The 24,454-nt window shown below is 45.0% G+C and overlaps 2 protein-coding genes across 2 annotated transcripts; both read right to left on the minus strand.

Moving 5' to 3' along the window:
- Window positions 1-9,198: 9,198 nt before the first annotated feature.
- On the minus strand, window positions 9,199-12,917 carry LOC132782453 (nicotinamide N-methyltransferase-like). Its single transcript, XM_060787266.2, has 3 exons — window positions 12,688-12,917; window positions 11,244-11,451; window positions 9,199-10,748 (listed from the first exon to the last, which is right to left on the minus strand). Exons 1-3 carry the CDS (start codon window positions 12,842-12,844, stop codon window positions 10,316-10,318), a joined length of 798 nt encoding a protein of 265 aa, XP_060643249.2. The 5' UTR covers window positions 12,845-12,917; the 3' UTR covers window positions 9,199-10,315.
- Window positions 12,918-14,929: 2,012 nt separating this feature from the next.
- On the minus strand, window positions 14,930-17,571 carry LOC132782399 (nicotinamide N-methyltransferase-like). Its single transcript, XM_067470817.1, has 3 exons — window positions 17,315-17,571; window positions 16,478-16,685; window positions 14,930-15,957 (listed from the first exon to the last, which is right to left on the minus strand). Exons 1-3 carry the CDS (start codon window positions 17,469-17,471, stop codon window positions 15,534-15,536), a joined length of 789 nt encoding a protein of 262 aa, XP_067326918.1. The 5' UTR covers window positions 17,472-17,571; the 3' UTR covers window positions 14,930-15,533.
- Between the last annotated feature and the right edge of the window lie 6,883 nt (window positions 17,572-24,454).

The raw sequence follows: 24,454 nt of genomic DNA on the forward strand, positions 1-24,454 counted from the left end.
TTAAATTATATCCGCCTCCTTTGCAATTGCCCAGTTTGAGACACATGATCCCAGACGAGGGGCTGTTGTGTAATATATATATAGAGAGAGTTATATTTAAGTAACTCTTGAATGGCCAAATGACCATGATATATGGAATGAATCAATGGCAGGCCTCTTAGGTTTGAAAATAGTAAGGGGTGCACCTTATTCTAAGAACTAAACTCTAAACATTCTGCCCAGACTTTGGATCCAGTTATTAGACATGTGCAAGAAAATCGTTCCTACTGTTTCTACCATTTCATACAATCATAGAATCATGGTGAAGGTGTCATCCACACCTCTGAACCATCTCGTGGGCTTTTTGGTTTCTGTCTCCAGGGCTTCTTTTTCAAAGTGTTCCATGTAGAAGTTAGCTATGACCGGGCTGAGAGGGCTCCCCATAGCTACTCCATCTTTCTGTTCATAGAACTCATTGTCCCACTGAAAGTAGCTGGTGGTGAGGCCATGGTGAAACAGAGCTGTGATGTCTTCTGGGAACCTCTGGTTGATGAGTGCCATTATTAAAGTATATTATGTTTTCACATATCCCTCCCATTCCTAGCTGAAATCCACCCATAGCTCCTTTCCCACAAGGAATCTTGCCTTTTCTGTAAAACTATTTTTAATTCTGGGTTGTTGCAGTTTTTTCAGGCTATATGGCCATGGTCTAGAGGCATTCTCTCCTGACATTTTGCGTGCATCAATGGCAAGCATCCTCAGAGGTAGTGAGGTCTGTTGGAACTAGGAAAAATGGGTTTATCTATCTGTGGAATTATGTCCAGGGTGGGACAAAGGACTCTTGTCTGCTGGAGCTAGGTGTGAATGTTTCAACTGACCACCTTGATTAGCATATAATGCTTGGCAGTGCCTAGAGCAAACTTTTGTTGAGAGGTGATTTTTAATTCAAATGCTAGCTCTTATTACAAATCACAAGTGATGCCAAAAATTCTACAGAATGCATACATTTCCCAAAAGATCAAGAATCACAGAATCCTAGAATCCTAGAGACAGAAAAGTCCCCACACAGTCCAACCCCTTTCTCCCTTCCTGCAAGAAAAGCACAATCAAAGCACCCCCGACAGATGGCCATGCAGCCTCTGTTTCAAAGCCTCCAAGGAAGGAGTCTCTACCGAACTCCAAGGCAGAGAGTTCCACTGTTGAACAGTTCTTCTTAGAGTCAGGAAGTTCTTCCGAATGTTCAGGTGGAATCTCCTTTCCTGAGCCTGCAATGAGTCGCTGAGCCTGCAATGTCCCCAAATTATTTCTGGCCTTTGTAGCGTCTCTGTTCATACTCAAGGCAGTTGCAGTTGCCCAATTCCAGACATATGATCCCAGAGGAGGGGCGGTTATGTAACGATAAATATATATTTATCCATATCTGGAAAACCACTCTGTTGCTACATTCGCTCAACAAAGGAGTCAGGAATGTGGTCCCAGCCCCTTGGCAGCAGGACTGGATGTTGCAATGCACTGGAATCAGGTTTTTATTGCAAAATCCCTCAGAAATGAAACACTGACCACCAAGACATAACTAGGCCCACAGTCTGGGCATAAAGTCAAGGGAAAAAGGCCAAAGTTAAATCCTCAGAGTATGGAGTGCTTGCTATTCTTTTTCCATCTAAGATCCCATGATTGTTTGTATGTTTTTTGTATTGTCGAAGGCTTTCATGGCTGGAATCACTAGGTCCTTGTGGGGGTTTTTTCGGGGTATAGGGCCATGTTCTAGAGGCATTTCTCCTGAGGTTTCGCCTGCATCTATGGCAAGCATCCTCAGAGGTAGTGAGGTCTGTTGGAATTAGGACAATGGGTTTATATATCTGTGGAATGGCTGGGGTGGGGCAAAGAGCTCTTCCCTGCTGCAGTTAGGTGTGAATGTTTCAACTGACCACCCTCATTAGCATTTGAAGGCCTGCCTGAGCCTGGGAAAATCTCTTGCTGGGAGGTGTTAATCTGTGCCTGGTTGTTTCCTCTCTGTTGTTTCGCTGTAGTAATTTTAGAGGTTTTTTTTAATACTGGTAGCCAGATTTTGTTCATTTTCATGGTCTCTTCCTTTCTGTTGAAATTGTCCACATGCTTGTGGATTTCAATGGCTTCCCTGTGTAGTCTGACATGGTGTTTGTTGGTGTGGTCCAGCATTTCTGTGTTCTCAAATAACATGCTGTGTCCAGGCTGGTTCATCAGGTGCTCTGCTATGGCTGACTTCTAAAATTACTACAGCAAAACAACAGAGAGGAAACAACCAGGCACAGATTAACACCTCCCAGCAAGAGATTTTCCCAGGCTCAGGCAGGCCTTGAAATGCTAATGAGGGTGATCAGCTGAAACATTCACACCTAACTGCAGCAGGGAAGAGCTCTTTGCCCCACCCTGGTCATTCCACAGATATATAAACCCATTTTTCCTAGTTCCAACAGACCTCACTACCTCTGAGGATGCTTGCCATAGATGCAGGCGAAATGTCAGGAGAAATGCCTCTAGAACATGGCTCTATAGCCTGAAAAAAACCCACAAGAACCTATGTATGTTTTTTAGCTTCACAGGATTCTTTGAAAGGAAGATATAGTATGTTGTCGAAGGCTTTTGTGTCTGGAATGACTGGGTTGCTGTGAGTTTTCCAGACTGTCTGGCCATGTTCCAGAAGCATTCTCTCCTGATGTTTCACCCACATCTATGGCAGGCATCCTCAGAAGTTGTGAGGATACATTTTTTCAAGTTGCCTTTTTTGCCTTCTTTTGTCAAATCTGTGCCAAATCTTTGTGAGAAACCATTGAAATGAATTCAAATTGTAAAATAGTAGAATCTGCAGGAAAAGGTCACCCATAGGGATTGGTAGTTGCTGGATAAATGTACTTTCTTGTTGCTTGAGAGTTGCTATGAAAAATAGACTTAGAATCATAGAATCATAGAACCAAAAAATTGGAAGAGACCTCCTGGGCCATCCAGTCCACCCCCATTCTGCCAAGAAGCAGGAATATTGCATTCAAATCACCCCTGACAGATGGCCATCCAGCCTCTGTTTAAAAGCTTCCAAAGAAGGAGCCTGCACCACACTATGGGACAGAGAGTTCCACTGCTGAACAGCTCTCACAGTCAGGAAGTTCTTCCTCATGTTCAGATGGAATCTCCTCTCTTGTAGTTTGAAGCCATTGTTCCATTGTGTCCTAGTCTCCAGGGAAGCAGAAAGGAAGCTTGCTCCCTCCTCCTCCCTGTAGCTTCCTCTCACATATTTATACATGGCTATCATGTCTCCTCTCAGCCTTCTCTTCTTCAGACTAAACATGCCCAGCTCCTTAAGCCGCTCCTCATAGGGCTTGTTCTCCAGGCCCTTGATTATTTTAGTCGCCCTCCTCTGGACACATTCCAGCTTGTCAATATCTCTTTTGAATTGTGGCGCCCAGAATTGGACACAATATTCCAGGTGTGGTCTAACCAAAGCGGAATAGAGCATGGGGAGCATGACTTCCCTAGATCTAGACACTATGTGCCTATTGATGCAGGCCAAAATCCCATTGGCTTGACTAATACAATACCTCATACTGTACCATCCCATAAACTATATATCTGAATATAGCAATTAAAGACAAGTTAAGTCCAGTAAACACAATAGTAACTTAACATAAAACAATTTTATTATAGAAACAACTTTTTGATTCAATTATATATTATTTATTTGATTATTTTTTTCTTCCAGTTGCTTGAGTTCCAGTTTACTGAGAGTCTCCTGTATGTGATCAAACGTTCGGTTTGGGCTCAGCTTGAGAAGTAAAAGCATTCTTTGAAAATTGTAGTTCATTGTGACAATTCGCAATTTGAGACTAATTTTGCGCAAAATTCTGACAAGTTTGTTTTGCACAGATATTAGCAACTTTTTGCCTCATCAGGGTATGGCTTTTCATGCACCGAAATTACTTTCATATTTTGGCAGAGAAGCATACTGTCCTCTGTGTCAACCATGTATATATGAGTTTTGCATAATGTGAGTCCTGAACAGGGAATATTTTAGCCAGTTCCAGGTTCTTCTCATGAGAGTTCCTCAACATTCAGGAAACACTTTCTGATATTATTCTCTAAATGTTTTAAAATATTGTTCTTGCATTCTGAGGTCACATCCACCCATAGCTATGTTCCTACAAGGAATTTTCCCACCTGCATTGAAGACCTTTTGCCAGTCGAGTTCACTCCCAATCTCACCAGTATTAGGACAATGACTTGCTCATAGTTTCACTGAAAAGCACAAAACAAATCCATGGGTCATATCCTTGTTTACACATGGCTTAAGTCTGTAACTTCTGAGAATGGACTCTGGCACATTTTATGCAAAAATGCTTTTAATTCAAATATTTGCTTTCATTACAGATCACGAGCTATGCTCCAAATTCTACAGAATGGATATATTTTCCAAAAGATCAAGAAGATATACCTAATACTACATACAAGTGTTACATATCTATATATATATAAAGGTAAACGTCGTCCTTAGTGGTTCAAAAACGGAAAAACTACTGGACCAAATCTCACCAAATTTGGCCTTCTAATGCCTCATACCCCAAGTTCACTGGAAGGGTTTGGTGGGCATTGACCTTGAGTTTGGGAGTTGTAGTTCACCTACATCCAGAGAGCACTGTGGACTCAAACAATGATGGATCTGGACCAAACTTGGCACAAGCACTCAATATGCCAACTATGAACACAGATGGAGTTTGGGGGAAACATTTGGGAGTTGTAGTCACTGGGATTCACACTTCACCTACAATCAAAGGGCATTCTGAACCCCACGAATGACAGAATCATGGCAGACTTCCCACACAGAACTCCCTTGACCAACAGAAAATACTTAAGGCCATCAGGGCAAGAAAACGTAAATGAAGTCCTCCTGACAAAGAGCCATCCCAGCCATAGATATAGATAGATGGATGGATGGATAGATAGATAGATAGATAGATAGATAGATAGATAGATAGATACGATTCACACACACAGAGATATGGTATCATAGATTTGAAAGGGACCCTTAAAGAAGGACAATGATATGTTGCATGTTACAGGGTGGGCAAACCAGACACTCTCCACATCAACACTGACAAACAGCAAGAAATACTGTTTACCCACAACCATAAAGAAATTACATATATTAGAAACCAACACTTTCTCATTCCCTTTATTTTCCAGATCAACACACTGGGCCACAGCAATGCGTGGCAGGGGACAGTTAGTATACTATATATACCCCGGTGGTGCAGTGGGTTAAAGCGCTGAGCTGCTGAGATTGTTGACCTAAAGGTCGCAGGTTCGATTCCGGGGAGCAGCATGAGCTTCCGCTGTCAGTCCTAGCTTCTGCCAACCTAGCAGTTCGAAAACATGCAAATGTGTGTAGATCAATAGGTACTGCTCCGGAGGGAAAGTAACGGCGCTCCATGCAGTCATGCCAGCCACATGACCTTGGAGGTATCTACGGACAACAACGGCTCTTCGGCTTAGAAATGGAGATGAGCACCACACCCCAGAGTCAGACACGAATGGACTTAATGCCAGGGGACAACCTTTACTATCTCTTCCAGAATCTTAAACATGATGCAGCCTTTCTGCCTTATTTATTATTTACTAGCAGTCCCCTGCCACACGTTGCTGTGGCCCACATGGGGGTTCTGTATGGGCGGCTTTGGCCCAATTCTATCGTTGGTGGAGTTCAGAATGCTCTGTGATTGTAAGTGAACTACAAATCCCAGCATCTACAACTCCCAAATCTCAAGATTCTATTTTCCCCACACTCCACCATTGTTCACATTTGGGCACACTGGAGCAATAGTTTATACCAGCATTTCTCAACCTGGGGGTCGGGACCACTGGGGGGATTGTGAGGGGGTGTTAGAGGGGTCACCAAAGACCATTAGAAAACACAGTATTTTCTGTTTGTCATGGGATCCCGTGTGGGAAATTTGGCCCATTCTACTGTTATTGGGGTTCAGAATGCTCTTTGATTGTAAGTGAACTACAAATCCCAGCATCTACAACTCCCAAATCTCAAGATTCTATTTTCCCCAAACTCCACCAGTGTTCACATTTGGGCACACTGAGGATCCATGCCAAGTTTGGTCCAGATCCATTATTGCTTGGGTCCACAGTGCTCTCTGGATGTAGGTGAACTACAACTCCAAAACTCAAGGTCAATGCCCACCAAACCTTTCCAGTATTTTCTGTTGGCCATGGGAGAACTGTGTGCCAAGTTTGGTTCAATTCCATCGTTAGTGGGATTCAGAATGCTCTGTGATTGTAGGTGAACTATAAATCCCAGCAACTACAACTCCTAAATGACAAAATCATAATTTTTTGAGTGAAGGACATACATTGGGTTGTTAGGTGTCTTGTGTCCATATTTGGTGTCAATTCATCCAGTGGTTTTTGAGTTCTGTTAATCCCACAAACAAACATTACATTTTTATTTATATAGATTTACTATTTATTTACTATACCGCCTTTTTCAGCCTTATCAGCGACTTATACATTGATAGGAAAGAGAGAGAGACTGTTGTACATATAATATATGTATGTGTCATAAGAACTTTAATATGCAGATTTGATAACTGTGGATTTAATATGATGTATGGTTTGAATGGAAGCATGAAAGACGAATGAATGAAAGCTAATAATTTTGAAGACAGCGTTCTAAAATATTAAGGCCTGCAATGACTAACTATCTACTCGCTAGGACTGTAATTAAAACCTGCTAATGAGAACTGAAAAGTAAGCTGTGATAAGAACTGTGACAGTGATAAGAGAAATGTTTACAATGTTAAGAAGGAAGTCAACGCGAGGCTAACACCAATCATGAACATCTGCCGTGAAACTGAGATGGAGCCTGGATGAAAATTGCAGTCAAAAACCTATGCTTTGAAGTAATTGAAAAGTTATTCATGACGTATGTATAGGAGAAATAAAATATTCACAAAGATTATTATTTTCTTTGTTGTTGTTCATTCGTTCAGTCGTCTCCGACTCTTCGTGACCTCATGGACCAGCCTACGCCAGAGCTCCCTGTCGGCCGTTACCACCCCCAGCTCCCTCAAGGTCAGTCCAGTCACTTCAAGGATGCCATCCATCCATCTTGCCCTTGGTCGGCCCCTCTTCCTTTTGCCTTCCACTTTCCCCAGCATAATTGTCTTCTCTAGGCTTTCCTGTCTCCTCATGATGTGGCCAAAGGACTTCAGCTTTGTCTCTAGTATCTTTCCCTCCAGTGAGCAGTCGGGCTTTATTTCCTGGAGGATGGACTGGTTGGATCTTCTCGCAGTCCAAGGCACTCTCAGCACTTTCCTCCAACACCACAGCTCAAAAGCATCGATCTTCCTTCGCTCAGCCTTCCCTAAGGTCCAGCTCTCACATCCGTAGGTGGCTACAGGGAATACCATGGCTTTGACTAGGCGGATCTTTGTTGCCAGTCTGATGTCTCTACTCTTCACTATTTTATCGAGACTGGACATTGCTCTCCTCCCAAGAAGGAAGCGTCTTCTGATTTCCTGGCCACAGTCCGCATCTGCAGTAATCTTTGCACCTAGAAATACAAAGTGTGTCACGGCCTCCACGGTTTCTCCCTCTATTTTCCAGTTGTCAATCATTCTTGTTGCCATAATCTTGGTTTTTTTGACGTTTAGCTGCAACCCGGCTTTTGCGCTTTCTTTTTTCACCTTGATTAGAAGGTTCCTCAGCTCCTCCTCGCTTTCGGCCATCAGAGTGGTGTCATCTGCATATCTGAGGTTGTTAATGTTTCTTCCAGCAATTTTCACCCCAGCTTTGCATTCCTCAAGCCCCGCACATCCTCGCATGATGTGTTCTGCATACAAGTTAAAAAGGTTGGGTGAGAGGATGCAGCCTTGCCGTACGCCTTTCCCAATCTTGAACCAGTCTCCTGTTCCGTGGTCAGTTCTGACTGTTGCTACTTGGTCCTTGTACAGATTCCTCAGGAGAGAGGGAAGGGGGCTTGGGATGCCCATCCCACCAAGAACTTGCCACAATTTATTATGATCCACACAGTCAAAGGCTTTAGAATAGTCAATGAAGCAGAAGTAGATGTTTTTCTGAAACTCCCTGCCTTTCTCCATTATTTTCTAGAAGGCACAAAATATTTAGTTAGGAACAAGACTGAGATAAAGAGGTGGGGAACTGTTATGTAGTTTACTAGAAATCCCCAAGCCTATATTTTTTTCTTAGAAATTTGTTAAAGCTTATGTATAACACAGTGTCCTAATGAGTATTGCTAAATATCTTGCTCCAAGCATCTGTGATCACAAGCATCTGGCCTCACGGGGAGGGGAGAATCATAACTATTAAAGGGATGCCAAAGGAGGAATAGTTCTGGGTGAAATTGAAGACAACCTTCTTTCTTGGGTCACTCCAGGTTAAGAACAAAAGAACGAAAGAATGAAGGAATGGGGGGAGGGAAGGAGAGAAGGAAGGAAGGAAGGAAGGAAGGAAGGAAGGAAAGAAGGTCGACAATATGGTGCCCCCCCCCCCCCCATATGATTATTTAAAAGTGTTCCAATACCTTGGATCCCAAAGCAAGCAGAGTCACTAAACTCTGGAGCAATAGGTTATACCAGCATTTCTCAACCTGGGGGTTGGGACCACTGGGGGGATTGTGAGGGGGTGTTAGAGGGGTCACCAAAGACCATCAGAAAACACAGTATTTTCTGATGGTCATGGGATTCTGTGTGGGCAATTTGGCCCATTCTACTATTATAGTTCCCCTACAATCAAAGAGCATTCCGAACTCCACCAATGATGGAAGTGAAGCAAACTTGGCACACAGAACTCCCATGACCAACGGAAAATAATGGAAGGGTTTGGTGGGCATTGACCTTGAGTTTTGGCATTGTAGTTGTAGTTCACCTACATCCGGACAGCACTGTGGACTCAAACAATGATGGATCTGGACCAAACTTGGCATGAAGACTCCACATGCCCAAACATGAACACTGGTGGAGTTTGGGGAAAATAAACCTTGACATTTGAGAGTTGTCATTGCTGGGATGTATAGCTCACCTCCAATCAAAGAGCACTCTGAACCCCACCAACGATAGAATTGGGCCAAACTTCCCATGGAGAACCACCACGACCAATAGAAAATACCGTGTTTTCTGATGGTCTTTGGTGACCCCTCTGACACCCCCTTGCAACCCCCCCAGGGGTCCCAACCCCCAGGTTGAGAAATGCTGGTTTAGAGGGCAGGCTGATCAAGTTTGCAGATGGGACAATATTGGGAGGGATAACTAATACTCCAGAAGACAGGATCAGGATCCAAAATGACCTCCATGGATAAGAACTGAATGACCAAAAGTAACATATTTCATTAAGGACAAATGTAGGATACGGATGAATTTCAACAAGGACAAATGCAAGATACAACACTTAAGCAAAAAAATAAAATAAAATGCAAAGATATAGAATGGGTGATGCCTGGCTCAGTAACAGAACATGGGAATGAGATCTTGGAGTCTTCGTGGAGAACAAGTTGAACATAAGCCAACAATGTGATGCAGCAGCTAAAAAAGCCAATGGGATTTTCAACTGCATCAAAAGGAGTCTAATGTCTAGATCAGTGGTTCTCAACCTGGGTCCCCAGATGTTTTTGGCCTTCAACTCCCAGAAATCCTAACAGCTGGTAAACCGGCTGGGATTTCTGGGAGTTGTAGGCCAAAAACATCTGGAGACCCCAGGTTGAGAACCACTGGTCTAGATCAAGGGAAGTCATGCTTCTCCCATCTTCTGCTTTGGTTAGACTACCTGGAATAGTAACCCTGTTATCAATTATGGGCATCACAATTTAAGCTGGAAGATGTCCAGAGGAGGATGACTGAAATGATCAATGGTCTGGAGACCACGAGTAATCAGTATGAGGGGTGGCTTAAAGAGCTGGGTCTGTTTAGCCTCCTGAAGAGAAAGGTGGGAGGTGACATAATCACCATGTTTAAGTTTGTGAAAGGATGTCATGATGAAGCTTGTGTCTGATGGTCTGGAGAAGAACAAAGCCATGGGTTCAAACGACAGAAAAGGAGATTCCACCTGAACATGAGGAAGAACTTACTGACTGAAAGAAGAGCTAGTCAACAGCGGAACTCTTTGCCTCTGATTCCAGTGGATACTCCTTCTTTAGAGGCTTATAAACAGAGGCTGGATGGCCATATGTCCAGGGAGGGGGCCTTTGATGGTGCTATTCTTGCATGGAAGGGGTTGAACTGGATGACCCCTGTGGTCTCTTCCAGCTCTATGACTCTATGATGAGTCACTTTCCTTTTTCACAAACTCACTGGGATTCCTTGGGCTTTTGGGCCACTAGGAACAATGTGGCCTTGGCATCAGTGATGGCAGCCGGATAATCAAAGACAAGAACCTCAGAGGACACAACATCAAAGCCAGCCCCTTTCAGAACATCCTCAACCATTTCTGGTGTCAGGTAAAGGCAAGAGAACTTGTGTGGCCCCACCATGTAAAAGGTTTCTTCAAGAGCCACCACCAAGATGAGGTGTCCTCCAGGTTTGACCAAGGAGCCCACGTTCTTCATGGCTGACTGATAGGAAGGAAGATCTCCACAAGCTCCTTCTGCACAGTAAGTGGAGAGGACACAGTCGGCTGGATCCACCTGCACCGGGTCAAAAGGGTTAGCCATAGTCACGTCACACTTCAGGACTTGCTTGATGGCTTTCCTGAGCTTCTCCTCCTTTTCCATCCACTTCTCCCTGTAGGGAATGAAAGGGGGAGATTGTTCCAATCATGAAGGAATCTTCTAAGTTTAGAATTAATTAGTGAGAAGATTTGTAATATCACAAGAGAGGAAAACATAATGAACTTAGACCTGAGACATAATTTTAAGGAAAGAGGCAACAAAGGTTGTGAATGGTACAAACTTTGTCCTGATTTCCATTAAATTGGAAGGGTAGGAATGAAGGAAGCATAATGAACTCAAGCCAATATGATGTATAGATTTGAATGTTATTCTCAGTCTTTAGGAGTCAAGGGTTCAACTTGGTCACAGAAGACTATCTGTGGACCTTTGGCCAGTCTTACTCTCTCAGTCTCTGAAGAAGACCATGGCAAACTTTGGGGAAGTGTGGGTGTTGGATTAAGATGGGAACTGTGTGCCAAACAATGACGCAATAATCTTTTGAGGATCACAAACTCTCAGCTAAAACGATACACAGCAGGCATCAGATGCCACCTCCATCTCTCCATACCTGTCTCCCTCCAGCTGGCAAACATATTTCAACACCGGGGCCCAGTTGAAAGTTTCCGGATCTTTTTTCAGCCACTTCTTCATCTCCTCTCGGTTCTGCTCAAGGAAATCACTGACGATGATCTCTTTGAAGGACTCGCAGGCAGAGAGGAGCTGGTGGATGGAGGGACCGCTGCCAATATCGATCAAGGTGTCTCCTCGGATGCCATCTGAGTTTCAAAGAAACAATGGAATTGCCCTCCTCTTGATCCTTGACACCTTTTTCTATATCCACATGCTTGCTCATTTCTCATGCTGATGGGGGATGACGGAGGAAGGCACGTCAAGCCAACCCTGACGGGACCACCTTCCACCTGGAAACCAATGCCCTCACTACAGGAGAAGATGCAGATCAAGAATAGGGCTCCACAGTCACCTATGGACCCACCCTGGAGGATTATCTTACTCGGACAATGAGGGATCGCCTAAGTAAGTAAGTAAGTAAGTAAGTGGGATGACAGAATTGCTTGTCCATTCCATTAGGAGGGTGGGCTCTATTTGGGGGGTGTTAACCTTCCACTTTAACCTGTGGAACTGCTATAATTTCCCCCGTCCCAGTTTGTTTGCACAGGGACAGAGGCAGCCCTAGGTAATTTTCAACGGTAAGCAAATAGTATTTTGGTGCCCCCCCCCCCCAACTAATCACTGATCTATATTTTCTGTATGTCGTGGGAGTTCTGTGTGCCATATTTGGTTCAATTCCATCATTGGTGGAGTTCAGAATGCTTTTTGATTGTAGGTGAACTATACATCCCAGGAGCTACAACTCGCATATGTCAAGGTCTATTTTCCCGCAAGAGCACCTCAAGAGCGCCTCTGGGCAAAATCAACTATACTGTGAATGCTTACTTTGCGTAATGGTTGAGCTGCCCCTGCACAGGGATAATGAGTTGGATGCCAGTGTCATTTGCATCTTAGTTTAATACTTCAATAATTGCCCACTGGGTGACCTTGGGTGAGCTACAGACTCTCATCCCCAGAAACCCCCAGGATAGGGGTCACTGAGGCTCACCATAGATCAGAATCAACTTGAAGGCACATAACAACCCTCCTCTGTTTGACTGAGACCATTGGTGTTGTTGATGCCAATTGATGTTTATGTTTACTTAGACAATGCTTTTTCTCTTCCCAAAGGACCTAAAAGCATTTCAATATAACCTAAATTAAAAGCATTTCAATATAACCTAAAAGGGGAGGGAGTCCCATTACCCACTTCTGATGGAACAGATGACTCTCCCCCCTTTGAAACTGGATTTGGTAGATCCCCTTTTCTAGGCCGGCCCCACATTTCCATCCCTTGGGCTCCTGTCCACACTTCACCCCTCCCTAAATGGGACAGCATTAGCTACATTGGTATGAAATCCAATTTGCTGCAAGCAACAGGGAGACAGTGCCTCAAAACTCACCCTTTGCGAATGCCTTGTGAAGCTTGTCCAGAATGGTAGCAAATGCAGTTCCGCTGTTCAGAGAGTCACCAGACTCGAAAGATAGATACATGTTTAAATAATTTTTGGGGCAGAATTTCTGCTCGTAAACTTCTTTCCCCGTGAATTCTCCTGCCATGATGCCTCTGAGCCCACAATATACTCCAATGCCCTTCTGCTCCTGAAGCCTCACAGCCACTCCCTTTGCGATTGCCTGTATTTAAGCACATGATCCAAGAGGAGGGGCCGGTATCTAAATGGGAACTGTGTTCCTCCAGCTCCGGAAAACCTCCTGGAGCTGCCTTCCCTCAAGCAAGGAGTCAGGAATGTGATCCCACTCTCAAGACTTTGGGGCTGGATGTTGCAATGCCACAGAATGGCCCAGCTGCATTCCCTCAAACAAAGAGTCAAAGCCTCACAACCTCTGAGGATGCCTGCCATAGATGCAGGTGAAACGTCAGGAGAGAATGCTTCTAGAGCATGGCCATACAGCCCAAAAACCTCCAACAACCCGGTGATTCTGGCCATGAAAGTCTTTGACAATACAGTCAGGAATATGATCCCATTCCCAAGACACCCGATGGCACAGAATAGCCCAGCTCTGTAATCAATTAAGGCCATTTTTAATTCTGAACCTGTCCTCTGGAGTATTAGCTCTCCCTCCCAATTAGTCATAGAATCATAGAATCAAAGAGTTGGAAGAGACCTCATGGGCCATCCAGTCCAACCCCATTCTGCCAAGAAGCAGGAATATTGCCTTCAAATCACCCCTGACAGATGGCCACCCAGCCTCTGTTTCAAAGCTTCCAAAGAAGGAGCCTCCACCACACTCCGGGGCAGAGAGTTCCACTGCTGAACGGCTCTCACAGTCTTCCTTGTGTTCAGATGGAATCTCCTCTCTTGTAGTTTGAAGCCATTGTTCCACGTCCTAGTCTCCAAGGAAGCAGAAAACAAGCTTGCTCCCTCCTCCCTATCTGGCATTACTTGTATTTTAGAAATCTATGTTTACTTGTAACTACTGCTGTCCCCAGCCATGCGTTACTGTGGCCCAGTCTAGTAATCTGAAAAATAAAGAGAAAGGGTTGCTTTCTGATATATGTAATTTGTTTATGCTTATGGGTAAATGGTATTTCTTTGTCAGTGTTGATGTGGAGAATGTCTGGTTTGCCTACTCTGGAACATGCAACATATAATTGTCCCTCTTTAGGGGTCCCTTTCAAATCTATGATACTATATCTGTCATGTGTGTGCGTGTGTGTGTGTGTGTGTGTGTGTGTGAATCATATATATACCCATCTATATCTCTGGCTGGATGGCTCTCTGTCAGGAGGGCTTTGATTATGTTTTCTTGCTCTGCTGAAGGGAGTTGGACTGGATGGCCTTAAGTATTTTCTGTTGCTCATGAGGGTTCTGTGTGGGAAGTTTGCCCCGATTCTGTCATTCGTGGGGTTCAGAATGCTCTTTGATTGTAGGCGAACTGTGAATCCCAATGACTACAACTCCCAAATGTCAAGGTCTATTTCCCCGCAAAATCCATCTGTGTTCATATTTGGGCGTATTGAGTGCTTGTGCCAAGTTTGGTGCAGATCCATCATTGTTTGAATCCACAGTGCTCTCTGGATGTAGGTGAACTATAACTCCCAAACTCAAGGTCAATGCCCACTAAACCCTTCCATTATTTTCTGTTGGGCATGGGTGTCCTGTGTGCCAAGTTTGGTTCAATTCCATCATTGATGGAGTTCAGAATGCTCTTTGATTGTAGGTGAACTATAAATCCCAGCAACTACAACTCCCAAATGACAAAATCATAATTTTTTGAGTAATGGTCAGTCCTTGTGTTGTGAGATGTTTTGTTGCCAAATTTGGTGTGATTCCGTTCATTGGTTCTTTTGTTTTTAAGGTACTCATTATGCACAGAGCATTTATATATATATAGATGATGATAACAGCATTGTTTGACATGAAAAATAATATTTCCTTTCTGGCCAAATATTGGTATCATATCTTTACAAGGAGAAAAAATGTTGTTCTCGGTAGAAAACAAATCCATGAGAATTTTGTGTGATATGAGTCATTGTGTGATATTGTAGTCAGCTCTGGGTTCTTCTTGTTGGGCTTCTCGGCAGCTGAGAAACACTTTTGAAATCTTTCTTTGAAGTTTTCCACATATTCTTCCCATTCCTAAGTCACATCCTGTCACAGTTCACTTCCCACGATGTATCTCTTTTGCAAAATTGTTTTTAATTCAAATATTTGCTCTTTTGACAGATCACAAATGATGCCCCCACATCTATAGAATGGATAAATTTGCCAAAAGATCAAGAAGGCACCTTTCACATCACATGCTTGCAAGAGCTAACTGAAGATAGACAGACAGATAGATATATAGATGCTAACACACACATATATATCCCATAACCTGAAATCTGCTTTCCTGTCCCCCTTGATATGGTTTTGGAAAACCTTTAACTTCTTAAGTGCTACAAATACCAGAACCCCCAAGATAACACAGCCGTTGGTATATTCTAAGAACTGACGCCTCCAAAAAGCGATTGTTACTATCGACTCCCAGGTATGTGGTCAGTGAATTCCTTCCAGGTTTTGGATTGTTTGAATGTAGCTCTCCAAGGTACGGGGGCTATTTGGGAATAGAGTTCAGCACCTTGGATAGCTCCTATAGGATCTGGGTTAAAACATAGAGTTATTTTGTCATGGCGTGGTCTACATGTTTGTGTGTTTCTAATCTAGAGATCAAAGACCTGGAGAATGGTCATCCTTTGTGGCTTTTCTATGATAAGTTTCAATCCTTTTTCATTAACTCACTGGGTTTAGTTGGGCTTCCGGGCCACTACAAATAGTGAGTCATATGCATCACAAATGCCTGGGGGGAAAGTAAACCCAACAACCTCGGAGGACACAGAATCAAAGCCAGCCCCTTTCAGAACATCTCTAACCACTTCTGGTGTCAGGTAAAGGGAGGAGAACTTGTTTGGCCCCACCATGTAGAAGGTTGCTCCAAGAGCCACCACCAAGATGAGGCGTCCCCCAGGTTTGACCAAGGAGAACAAGTTCTTCATGGCTGAACGGTAAATGGAGAGATCTTTACAAGCTGCTTCTATGCAGTAAGTGGAGAGGACACAGTCAGCTGGATGGACCACCACGGGGTCAAAAGGGTTGGCCAAAGTCACGTCACACTTCAGGACTTGCTTGATGGCCTTCCTGAGCTTTTCCTCCTTTTCCATCCACCTTTCCCTGCAAGGAATGAAAGGGGGAGATTGTTGCAATAATGTAGGAATCTTCTAAATTTGGAAGCAATGCATGAGAAGATGCAGTTATTTGCAATTTTAGAAGGGAGGTAAACATAATGAACTTGCACCTGAGACATAATTTTGAGGAGAGAGGCAACAAAAGTCAAGAATACTGAAAAAATTGCTGTGCTTTCTCATAAACTGGAAGCAGCATGTTAAAGCTAAAGTAGGAATGAAGGGGGCATAATGAACTCAAGCCAATATGATATATAGATTTGAATGTTATTCTCAGTTTCTAGGCGACAAGGGTTCAACTTGGTCACAGAAGCCTATCTGTGGACCTTGGGCCATTCTTACTCTCTCCGTCTCTGAAGAAGACCATGGCAAACTTTGGGGAAGTGTGGGTGTTGGATTAAGATGGGAACTGTGTGCCAAACAACGACACATTAATCTTTTGAGGATCACAAACTCTCAGCTAAAACAATACACAACAGTCATCAGACACCACCTCCATCTCTCCATACCTGTCCCCCTCCAGCTGACAAACATACTTCAACACCGGAGCCCAGTCGAAAGTTTCGCTATCCTTTTTCAGCCACTTCTTCACCTCTTCTCGGTTCTGCTCAAGGAAATCACTGACGATGATCTCTTTGAAGGACTCACAGGCAGAGAGGAGATGGTGGATGGACGGACCGCTGCCAATATCGATCAAGGTGTCTCCTCGGATTCCATCTGTGTTTCAAAGGAACCATGAAATTGCCCTTTCTCTTAATCCTTGACGACTTCTTCTATATCCACATGCTTGCTCAATTCTCTTCTGATAGTTGATTGCTTGTCCATTCTATTGGGTGGGTGGGCCCTATTTGGAGGATGTTAACCTTCTACTTTCACTTGTGGAATCACTATAATTCCCCCCTCCCAGTTGGTTTGCACAGGGCTGAGGAGTTAGATCCCAGTGTCATTTAATAGTGTGCATCTTAGTTTAATACTTGTAAATCAGGATTTAATTGCCCCCCGGGAGACCTTGGGTGAGTTACAGACTCACAGCCCCAGAAACCCCCAGGACAGGGGTCACTTAGGGACACTAATTTGGCCAAAATGCACATTGAAAACAGAATGAGAACCGACCCAAAATGTGACAAATATTTTCCGAATTGCACACTCATAATATTAATGGAACGGATTACTCTCCCACTCTGAAGCTAGCTTTGATAGATCCCCTTTTCTAGGCTGACCCCACATTTCCATCCCTTGAACTCCTGTCCTCACTTGACCCCTTCCTAAACGGGGACAGCATTAGCCGCATTGGTATGAAACCCAATCTGTTGCAAACAACAGGAAGACAGTCCTGCAAAACTCACCTTTCGTGAATGCCTTGTGGAGCTTGTCCAGAACGGTAGTGAATGCATTTCCGTAATTCAATGAGTCTTCGGACTCAAAAGATAGATACGTGTTTAAATAATTTTGTGGACAGAATTTTTGCTTGTAAACCTCTTTCCCCGTGAATTCTCCTTCCATGATTCCTCTGAGCCCACAATGTACACAAATGCTTTTTTTGCTCCTGTAGCTTCTTGGTTAACAGCCACTCCCTTTGTGATTGCCTGTATTCAGAGGAGGGGCTTGTATGTAAACAGGAACTGTATTCTTCCAGCTCTGGAAAACCACCAAGAGCTGCATTCCCTCAAACAAGGAGTGAGAAATGTGATCGAACTCCCAAGTCTCCGAGAACTGGATATTGCAATGCCACAGAATGGTCCAGCTCTGAAATCTATTAAGGTCACTTTGAATTCGGATCCTGTCCTCTGGAGTATTAGCTCTCCCTCCCAATTAGTCTGGCATGACTTGTTCTTTTGGAAATTTGTGTTGACTTGTAGTGATCACAGTATTGTTTTGCATTGAAAATAGTGTTTCCTTTCTGGCCAAATATTGGAATCATATATTTGCAAAAAGAAATGTTGTTTTCAGGACAGTAAGTGGAGAGGACACAGTCGGCCGGATGTACCTCCCCCGGGTCGAAAGGGTTGTGGGAGTTGAATTGTGGGAGTTGAAGTCCAAAACACCTGGAGAGCCAAAGTTTGTCCATGCCTGATATAAAAAATGCCTTCTTGGTCTTTTGGAAAATACACCTATTCAATAGATTTGAGGGCATAATTTGTGATCTGTGTTGTTGTTCATTCGTTCAGTCGTCTCCGACTCTTTGTGACCTCATGGACCAGCCCACGCCAGAGCTCCCTGTCGGCCGTCACCACCCCCAGCTCCCTCAAGGTCAGTCCTGTCGCTTCAAGGATGCCATCCATCCATCTTGCCCTTGGTCGGCCCCTCTTCCTTTTGCCTTCCACTTTCCCCAGCATCATTCCCTTCTCTAGGCTTGGCTGTCTCCTCATGATGTGGCCAAAGGACTTCCACTTTCCCTCTAGTCTCCTTCCCTCCAATGAGCAGTTGGGCTTTATTTCCTGGAGGATGGACTGGTTGGATCTTCTCGCAGTCCAAGGCACTGTCAGCACTTTCCTCCAGCACCACAGCTCAAAAGCATCTCTCTTCCTTGGCTCAGCCTTCCCTAAGGTCCAGCTCTCACATCCGTAGGTGACTACAGGGAATACCATGGCTTTGACTAGGCAATGGAACTTGGTTGCCAGTGTGATGTCTCTACTCTTTACTATTTGATCGAGACTGGACGTTGCTCTCCTCCCAAGAAGGAAGCGTCTTCTGATTTCCTGGCCACAGTCTGCATCTGCACTCATCTTTGCACCTAGAAATACAAAGTCTGTCACGGCCTCCACGTTTTCTCCCTCTATTTTCCAGGTGTCAATCATTCTTGTTGCCATCATCTTGGTTTTTTTATGTTTAGCTGCAACTTGGCTTTTGCACTTTCTTCTTTCACCTTGATTAGAAGGCTCCTCAGCTCCTCCTCGCTTTCGGCCATCAGAGTGGTGTCATCTGTAAAAAGAGCAAATATTTGAATTAAAAACAATTTTGCAAAAACTATATTGATTGTGGGAAATGAACTGTGATTGGATGTGACTTAGGAATGGGAATAATGTGTGGAAATATTCAAAGAAAGCTTTCAAAGGTGTTTCTCAGCTGCCGAGAAGCCCAATAAGATGAGCCCAGAGGTGAATACAACATTCGTTGCTCAGGACTCATTTCCCGCAAAATTCTCATGGACTTGTTTTGCCTTGAAAGCAACTTTTTATTTCTCTCTGCGAGGACATGATACTGATATTTAGCCAGAAAAAAGGTAAAGGTTATACCCTGATATGAAGTCCAGTCGTGTCCGACTCTGGGGTGTGGTGTTCATCTCCATTTCTAAGCAGAAGAGCCGGTGTTGTTCGTAGACACTTCCAAGGTCATGTGGCCATTGGCATGACTGCATGGAGCACCGTTTCCTTCCCACCGGAGCGGTACCTATTGATCTACTCACATTTGCATGTTTCCGAACTGCTAGGTTGGCAGAAATGTATCCAGAAAGGAAATGGTATTTTCTGTGCGAAACAAACACATGTGGATTTTGTGCAGAATAAGTCTTGAATTGTGAAGAATCTCCAAAAACTACACAGTTTTCAAAAATTGTATTGTCAAAGGCTTTCATGGCCAATACCAACTTACCGTATCTCCTGATACGGTAAGTTGGCGTAACCAGGATGGCGGTCCCTCTGGATTGAAAGTGGTGCTGTTGAACACCAGATCTGTCAATGGTAAAACAACTTTCATCCAGGATTTAATCCTGGATGAACGGGCAGATCTGGCGTGCATCACAGAGACCTGGCTGGACGAAGCGGGAGGTGTAAATTTGACCCAGCTTTGTCCACCTGGGTTCTCTGTGCAGCACCAACCGAGATCCGGAGGGCGGGGAGGCGGGGTTGCAGTAGTCTATAGAGATTCTATTCCTCTGACCAGGGCCCCCATCCCGCAGTCAACAAATTTTGAATGCGTCCACCTGAGGGTGGGTGACCGGGACAGATTAGGGATTCTGTTAGTGTACCGCCCACCTCGCTGCACTACAGTCTCCCTACCTGAGCTAGCGGGGGTGGTCTCGGACCTGGCATTGGAGTCCCAACGGCTGCTTGTGCTGGGGGACTTCAATGTCCATGCCGAGGCTGCCCTAACGGGAGCGGCTCAGGACTTCATGTCTACCATGGCGACCATGGGGCTGTCCCAACAAGTATCTGGCCCCACCCACAGTGCTGGACATACATTGGACTTGGTTTTCTGTCAGGGATGGGAGAAAGGTGACGGTGTTGAGGAGTTATCCATCTCTCCATTGCCATGGACCGACCACCACCTGGTCAGTTTTAGACTTACTGCACCCCCTAACCTCCGCAGAGGTGGAGGACCTATTAAATTGGTCCGCCCCAGGAGGCTTATGGATCCGGAGGGATTCCTGACGGCTCTTGGGGAATTCCCCGCCACCTCGGTTGGTGATCCTGTTGATGCCCTGGTCGCTCTCTGGAATGGGGAGATGACTAGGGCAATAGACATGATCGCTCCAGAATGTCCCCTCTCAAGTAGCCGAGCTAAACCAGCCCCTTGGTTCACTGAGGAGCTGGCAGCGTTGAAGCGAAAGAAGAGGGAACTAGAGGGCGTGTGGTGTTCGGATCCGAGCGAGCCAAATCGAACACGGTTTGTGTCCTTTTTAAGGTCATATGCCGCGGCAATAAGAGCCGCAAAGAAAACTTTCTTTGCGGCCACTATTGCGTCTGCAAAGAACCGTCCTGCTGAACTGTTCCAAGTTGTCAGAGGCCTGTTAAAACCCACCATTCAGGATGGGTGCCCTGATGACTCGGCAGCTCACTGTGAAGCCTTTGCTCAGTTCTTTGCAGACAAAGTCGCTTTGATCCGCTCTGGACTGGACACCATATTAACGGCAGTCTCTGAGGATGTAACACGAGCATCTGCTTGTCCAATTTTGATGGATTCATTTCAATTGGTTCAAACCGAGGATGTGGACAAGGTGCTTGGAGGAATGAGAGCTACCACATGCATCCTAGACCCCTGCCCATCCTGGCTTCTAAAGGAGGCCAGAGGGGGATTGGCCGAGTGGGTTAAGGTGGTGGTTAATGCCTCCCTTTGGGAGGGCAAAATTCCAGCCAGCTTAAAGCAAGCTGTGATAAAACCGCTGTTGAAGAAACCATCACTGGACCCCACTCAATTTGTCAACTATCGGCCTGTTTCCAATCTCCCCTTTTTGGGCAAAGTCATGGAACGTGTGGTGGCCTCACAACTCCAGGCATTCTTGGTAGACACGGATTATCTAGACCCGGCACAGTCTGGCTTTAGGCCGGGGCATGGTACCGAGACAGCCTTGGTCGCCTTAGTGGATGATCTCCGTCGGGAGCTCGACAGGGGGAGTGTGTCCCTGTTGGTGCTACTCGACCTCTCAGCGGCCTTCGATACCGTCGACCACGGTATCCTTCTGGGACGCCTCGCGGGGATGGGTCTCGGAGGTACTGCTTTGCAGTGGCTCTGGTCATTCCTCGAGGGTCGGTCTCAGAAGGTGTTACTGGGGGACTCCTGTTCTACCCCACAACCGTTGTCTTGTGGGGTTCCTCAGGGTTCAATACTGTCCCCCATGTTGTTCAACATCTACATGAAGCCGCTGGGCGAGATCATCCGGAGTTTCGGGGTGCGGTGTCATCTGTACGCAGATGATGTCCAGCTCTGTCACTCCTTCCCACCTGCTACTAAGGAGGCTGTCGAAGTCCTGAACCGGTGCTTGGCTGCTGTGACGGTCTGGATGGGGGCGAACAAATTGAAACTGAATCCAGACAAGACAGAGGTACTCCTGGTCAGTCGCAGGGCCGAACAGGGTATAGGGTTACAGCCTGTGTTAGACGGGGTCGCACTCCCCCTGAAGACACAGGTTCGCAGTTTGGGTGTGATCCTGGACTCATAGCTGAGCCTGGATCCCCAGGTTTCGGCGGTGACCAGGGGAGCATTCGCACAGTTAAGACTCGTGCGCCAACTGCGACCGTACCTTGGGAAGTCTGACTTGGCCATGGTAGTCCACGCTCTGGTTACATCCCGCCTTGACTACTGCAACGCTCTCTACGTGGGGTTGCCTTTGAAGACGGCTCGGAAGCTCCAACTAGTCCAACGGGCGGCAGCCATGGTGTTAACAGGAGCAGGGCGCAGGGAGCATACAACTCCCCTGCTGTACCAGCTCCACTGGCTGCCGATTAGCTACCGGGCCCAATTCAAAATGCTGGCATTGGCCTTTAAAGCCCTAAACGGTTCTGGCCCTACATATCTATCCGAACGTATCTCGGCCTATCAGCCCACCAGGACCCTAAGATCTTCGGGAGAGGCCCTTCTCTCCATCCCGCCTTCTTCACAGGTGCGGCTGGCGGGAACGAGAGACAGGGCCTTTTCTGTGGTGGCCCCGCAGCTTTGGAATGCCCTCCCTGTAGAGATAAGATCAGCCTCCTCGCTGATGGTATTTCGAAAAAAACTGAAGACATGGATGTTTGAACAGGCATTCGGCTAATCCGATGCGATGAAGTTTCTGATCATGGACTGGCAATCACAGACAACGAAATTGGATTATGATTTTAATTAAGAGATGCATTGGTCTGTATTGGTGGCCCAATACTGTGTATTGTATATGTATGTGTTTTATATTTTTAATCTGAATATTGTTGTTTTTAAATGTTGTAAACCGCAATGAGTCGCCGATTTAGGCTGAGATATTAGCGGTATACAAGTGTACTAATAAATAAATAATAAATAAATAAAATATCACTGGATTGTTGTAGGTTTTTTTGGGCTATCTGGCCATGTTCCAGAAGCATTCTCTCCTGATGTTTCGCCTGCATCTGTGGCAGGCATCCTCAAAAATTGTGAAGTCTTTCAAAAACTTTCTCACAGCAATGCGAAAATATATAGACATCAAGAGCCGGAAGAGACTCTAAGGCCATCCAGCCCGATTCTGTGCCATGCAAGAAATTGCAATGAGAGCACTCCTGAAAGATGGCCAGTCATTCACTACTTCCATCAAGAAGGAAATTAGGAAATGAGGAAACTCACAAACTTTGGAGTAAGAATTATGAGCTGAAATCTTTTTCTGGCAGGGAACAAAAGGAGGACCCAAACAATGACTATCCAGTCAGCCTGCTATCAAGACCAGGGAAGATTCCGGAGAAGATCATGCAGGAAGCAGTCTGCAATCACTTAGAAAGGATTGCTTTGATCACTAAAAGTCAACATAAGTGTCTCAAAAACAAAGTCACACCAGACTAATCTTATCTCTGGATAGGGCATATCTTGATATTAGCAAGGCCTTCAACAAGGTCCCCAATGACCTTCTTGCAAGCAAACTAGTCCAATGTTTGTAACAGTAGTTTGTAATTGTAGGGTTGTTGTAGGCCATGTTCTAGAGGCATTCTCTCCTGACGTTTCACCTGCATCTATGGCAAGCATCCTCAGAGGTAGTGAAGATGCTTGCCATAGATGCAGGCGAAACGTCAGGAGAAAATGCCTCTAGAACATGGCCATATAGCCCGGAAAAACCTACAATAACCCAGTGATTCCAGCCATGAAAGCCTTCGACAATACTTTGTAATAGTAATTAGATGGATCTGGAATAGATTAAGCGACCAAACCCAAAGGGTGGTTCTCTCCAAGGGTTCCACTTCAACCTGGAAAGAAGTGACAAGTGGAGTGCCATGTAGAGGAGTCATCCTGAGCCCGGTTTTGTTCAATCATCATCATCATGTATCAGCCATGTATAAATATGTGAGAGGAAGCCACAGGGAGGAGGGAGCAAGCTTGTTTTCTGCTTCCCTGGAGACTAGGACGCAATGGAACAATGGCTTCAAACTACAAGAGAGGAGATTCCACCTGAACATGAGGAAGAACTTCCTGACTGTGAGAGCCGTTCAGTAGTGGAACTCTCTGCCCCAGAGTGTGGTGGAGGCTCCTTCTTTGGAAGCTTTTAAGCAGAGGCTGGATGGCCATTTGTCAGGGGTGATTTGAATGCAATATTCCTGCTTCTTGGCTGAATGGGGTTGGACTGGATGATGGCCCATGAGGTCTCTTCCAACTCTTTGATTCTATGATTCTATGATCATCATCATCATCATCTTTATTTGTACCCTGCCACCCTCTCCCCAATGGGGACTCGAGGCGACAACATAATACAGTAAATGAAATCAAAACACAAATGACAGCATAATAAATTACATAATACATAAACCACAAGAATGCAGCAAACAATATAAAATTACATAAAATCATTCGTAACACAGAACAACATCTTTCTCAATGACCTGGATGAAGTTTTGGAGGGCGTGCTAGTAAGTAAGTAAGTAAGTGATCAGGCTTGCAGATGACACCAAATTGGAGGTGAGAGCTAACACACAGAATCAGAATTCTAAATGACCTTAATAGATGACAGAGCTGGGCCATTCTGTGGCATTGCAACATCCCACCCCAGAGTCTTGGGAAAGGGGTCACATTCCTGACTCCTTGCTTGAGGGAATGCAGTTCCGGGTGGGTTTCCAGAG

Source organism: Anolis sagrei, chromosome 7 (assembly GCF_037176765.1).
Source record: "Anolis sagrei isolate rAnoSag1 chromosome 7, rAnoSag1.mat, whole genome shotgun sequence".
Taxonomy (NCBI): domain Eukaryota; kingdom Metazoa; phylum Chordata; class Lepidosauria; order Squamata; family Dactyloidae; genus Anolis; species Anolis sagrei.